The sequence below is a fragment of the Motacilla alba genome, chromosome 9 (genome assembly GCF_015832195.1).
Source record: "Motacilla alba alba isolate MOTALB_02 chromosome 9, Motacilla_alba_V1.0_pri, whole genome shotgun sequence".
Lineage (NCBI taxonomy): Eukaryota > Metazoa > Chordata > Aves > Passeriformes > Motacillidae > Motacilla > Motacilla alba.
This window is the reverse complement of record NC_052024.1, coordinates 2411956-2416752: the sequence shown is the minus strand read 5'-3', so window position 1 is coordinate 2416752 and position 4797 is coordinate 2411956. Positions and strand designations below refer to the sequence as shown.

Sequence of the window (4797 nt, the reverse complement as noted above, 5' to 3'; positions counted from 1 at the left end):
GGCTAATATTTCATCTGCCTCACTGGGCTGATAATGTGATGAGAAAAACTCAAATTACTGAAACTCATCAACCCATTCACTTCTGTTCAAAGAGCTGGCTGAGGGATTTGGTCTCTTTTAAGCCACCCAGAGATTCGTTTTCTTTTCTAAGCATTAGATTTTGCAGAAAGAAATTAAAATCTCCTTTTTAGGCAAAACCATCTTTTGGCACCACAGAATTCACTTGCAAGTTTGAACTTTCTGTCCTTGAGGAGAACTGGTAGAACTGGCTACAGAAATCACTTTGCTTCAATGGGCTTTTTGCATCCTCTGCTTCATTTGCCTTTCTAAGGACTCGGCATAGAAGATCTTCCTTTCTTCAAGTCAGACAATCCTCCCAAAATCCTAAAGAAATGGACTTCCCCGGCTGTGCCTCAGAAAGGAGAGCGAATAGAACTGTGATCCGCCTCAGGGAGACAGAGTTCAACAGTTCCTCAAATTTGGATGACACAACTTTGCTACTTTTGCTGGAGGAATGGTCTCTCACCCCATCAGGCACAAACACGAAGATGTTCTTAATCTCTCCAGTTGTCTGCCTCGTGGCAGGTGTCCTCATCATCCCTACCATCTTATTTGTGATCTTCTCTCGGTTTAAAATCCGCCAGGAAACAAGGTACATGCTGCTGGGAAACGCTCTGCTTTCTGATCTGATCTACCTGCTGTTCTACACTCTGTCAGCTGCTCTCAATGCAGCACATCTCCACCTCCCAAAGGAAGCTTGTGTCCTCCTCTTATTTTTGCTGGCAGTGGCTTACTGTGGAGGACTGTTCACAGCTGTTGCAATAGTCTTGGACACGTACATCGCTGTTTTGTTTCCTTTGCGCTACATTGCTATTTTGCCTCCTTCACGAACTAAAAAAGTCCTTGTATTACTGTGGATGTGTTCCGGAGCTTTCCCTGGGATTTTCTTCTTGGTGCTATGGACTACCCACAGCTTTGTGCCCTGTGTCTTGGAAACATGCTCAGTTCCAGTAATACTAATATTAACTCTGAACGGGACTGATGCTGTGAAACTCTGTTTCTGGCTTTCTACCACAGTTATCATTCTCTGCCTGTCTGTAATATTTTGTTGCTATGCTATTCTGTATTTTAAAACCAAACACTCGGGTATATGGGAGAGCATCTGCTCCAGAGCCAGTGTAACATTTGTAATGCACAACACTGTCTTATTTTTTTACTTCTTTCCACTCTTGGCCCTTTTTGTCGAATCATTCTTGTGCGTTAATGTTTTCATCAGACTGCAGACAGGAATCTTGGTCTCCCTGACAGTCTGCAATGTCCTCATGATTCTTCCTAAAGTTCTGTTCCCTTTTCTGTATGGGCTTCGATACAGAGAGATCTCAGCCTCTCTCAAATCCATAGTCAGGAGGAAGCGGCTTCGCCTGGTGTCACCTGCCCCACCACCATCCTAAGGCAGCGCAGAGCAGTCACAGCAGAGGAGCTGTCCTCACCTTGTTATTGTGCAAGACTGATGGAAATCACCCACCTTCTGAAGTGAAGAAGTGATCAATCCATGGTGAGAAGACATGGGTTCATCACTGCCTCCTTTATGCCAAAAGGCCACAGATCTTTCATCAGAACACAGCTGAGAATATAGTGAATGCTACCCTGGATGAAGTACCAAGCTTTGTTTTGATATGAAAGGCAGGACCTTCTGGAAGAGATATTGAATTAAGGTCATTTTCACCCACCTGTTGCAGATGCCTTTCTGGAGAAAAGAAAATTAAAAATAGATAACCCAAAGCAAAGGAGTAACCACAGGTCTCGTGACAGCATCACCTACAGCAGAGGATCCTTAACCAAATGTGCTGTAAAAACAACAACCATTTCTTTCGCACAGTATATTCTTGCAAGCTTGGCATTCATCCAAAGTCCTGTTCTTGAGAACTTGCACTGAGAGGTGCTTCTGGAAACTGCTGCACTTGGTGTAACATCATTGCTCAGCTTGTGCAGTGTGCTGGTGTATTCACTGCCTTACGGATTCCATCTGACAATCTGCAAAATACTGATGGTTTGATAAAATCTCCTCCTGATGGGAAGCCACCTTAGGTCAGTGTCTGCTGGGCAGCCCAGCACATGGCATGCAAGGCATCACACAGCTGGACATGCTGCTGGGGGAGGGAGGACGGGGGCAGCGGGTGGCATTCCGTCCCAGCCGGGTGTGGAACTGCAGTGCCCGCGGAGCCCAGCAGCTGCTGCAGGAGCCTGGGGCAGCCCAAACCTGAGTCCCTGCTGGGGCCACGCTCAGGTGGCTCGGCCAAGGCTGAGCCCAGCAGCTGGGGCAGCAGGGCAGGAGAAGAGAGGTGCCAGGCTGGGCACAGGAGAACCCACACCGTGGCTCAGACAGGACCCGGGGCGAGGGACTAAGCGTGAACACCACTTCTGAGTCTCTGCCGAGGCAGCTCCCAGTTCTGCCTCGCAAAAAGCTCCTCCAGCAGCCCGATCTCAGCTTACAGCTACACCATGTCAGAGCTGCTGCTGGGTACCTGCCACCAAAGCCTTGGGAAGGTCAGGAGGAGAGGTTGCTGAGCTGGTGGGTGTATCGGGGCAAGAAAAATGAGATCCTGTAAGAGCATTTTAGGTTTCCCAGATCAGCCACCTACCTACAGAAGACAAGCAAAACATATGTCTGAGCTTTGAAGAAACCAAAATGTCATTAAATATAAATATCAGTGTGGGAAATTTAAATTGCTGTTCTGTCCCTTGGACTTGAGAAAAGAGTTCTGTATTTCTAAAGATAATGTTTTTAGAATTTGTTATGTTTTATGCATAAATACATTGGAATTTTTAAAAGGTGCATGATTTCACTCTGTGCAGTATTTTCCTTGTGCAAACTTTCTCCACCTTCTGTTTGCTTAAAGCAATACACAGAATGTGCTGAATGTGGCTTTTGGCTATTTCACACTGATCTGAAGAATTCCACTACGTGTGAGCCAGAAGGAGATTGGTGTCTGGTTGCATGAAATGTTTTTGGCAGCAAAGTGAGTTCGAGCAGTTCCTGCTGATCTTCTCTCCTCATTCCCAAACTGCTTGTTACTCTCCTCACATTGCAGTCTCCACTCTCTCCTGTTTGCTGATGCAACTGCTTCTGGGGTTGCAGGTTAAAAATATCTCTTCAAAGAGAAATGATATTTTCATTTTAACTGAGATTATCCCAGCGATCTGTTTTATAGGATGTTCTGAAAACAGCTGCATCAGCACAACTGAGGGTCTAACAAATTCCAGTTCAGAGGTGGGGGGCATGAGCAGGGACATCTTAGAGGCTTTGCTGCTAAGGGACACTTCTTGTGTGAGAAGCCACCTTAGAGTGAGAAGCATCTCTAAGGTAAAATTGTGGCAAGTGAATGAACTGTAATATTGCACATTTGCTTTAACCATGGTTCTGTGCTTCTCAATCCTCTTCAATAAAAGGATCTAGAAGTTGCTTTTTTCTGTCTGCTTCTATTTTTCTCCAAGATGAATGTACCATGGACATCTGTCACAGAAACCACGTTTGTGTACTTTATATTCAACCTGTAATAGGGGTCTTCCATAACACATAGGAAGGATGGGGGAAGTGTCTGCATACTGGATCAGGTTCTTTCTGCTGAACCCCTTTGGCATGTGGGAAGATCAAGAATGGAAGAGGTGTTTGTGAATCCCCAGGCTTTCATATCCTGGGCCAAATTTTTATGCCAGTGCCCAATGACAAGGATGCTGATAACTCACAGGTTGTTTTGTCCATGCAAGGTCCATTCACGTTTACCTCTATTAGAAATTTTCATGATAAATAGTAAAGATAACTGTGTAAATAGCATAAAGTAAGGTAATTCTCTAGGGAGCCATAGCTGACTTTGTGTAACAGCAGGTTAACAGTACTTGGTCTTCCTGTTGACTTCTGACAATTATGAAGGTATAATCTGGACAGGATTCTGTTGCCACTTCTGTAACTCTCTCTTACATACACATGTCCTGGATACAACAAGAATTTTGGTAACATAAAGAAGGATGCTGAAAGACAGAGCACACGAATCAGTGATTGTGGGAACTTTATGTATAAAGCCTGCCCACAGAGACATCACAAGGACCAGGCAAACAAAACACTGCTCTGTGGAGATGGTCTTCTGAGATAGATCATTCCAAGCTGATATTAATTCTCTTTAAAGTGGTTTAACATTAGATAGGGATGTTTTTCTTAAGTGACTACTTGAAAACAACTTCCCATGGAATATTAGTGTGCTGTTTGGAACAAAAGCAGCAGGTTATAGTGTGCAAACAAGAAACACACCATGTGCCTGACCCATTTGCCTTTGGGATTTCCCCAGTCTATGTGAATAGGACCAAAGGGCTCACCCGGGCAACATCACAAGCATTAGGTTCCTATAATGCTTTTCATAAATGTTCTGAGTTTTGTCTCAAAGAATGTTAGGCTTCTGCATTTTCCAGAACCTCATGGGTGTAGTGATCACCAGCCTTGTAAGGATGTCTCCACATAAGCTCTGGAAATTCAAACTGAGACTGTTTACCAGAGCCCAGTAATCGACCTCTCCCAGGTCACATAAGTGAACTTCTCAGACGTCAAGAAGCTTGGCTGCCCTGCATTTTAATTTGAAGTGAAATGGAGAGCAGTTGGCTTTAACACGCAATTTGGCAGCTGGGGGCAGTAATCCTTTAATGAATTGCAACAGCATGAATCACTAAAGGTATTCTAATTTATAGCCTAAATATATTCCTGGTCAGTTTTTCCCCTCTTTTCTTGTGCCAGTACTGTCACAACGT

At 44.5% G+C, this 4797-nt stretch overlaps 1 protein-coding gene across 1 annotated transcript; it reads left to right on the top strand.

Moving 5' to 3' along the window:
• The first annotated feature begins 282 nt into the window (after window positions 1-282).
• GPR148 (G protein-coupled receptor 148) lies at window positions 283-3444 on the top strand. Its single transcript, XM_038146003.1, has one exon. The coding sequence runs from the start codon at window positions 393-395 to the stop codon at window positions 1449-1451; it is 1059 nt and encodes a 352-aa protein (XP_038001931.1). The 5' UTR covers window positions 283-392; the 3' UTR covers window positions 1452-3444.
• The last annotated feature ends 1353 nt before the right edge of the window (window positions 3445-4797 follow it).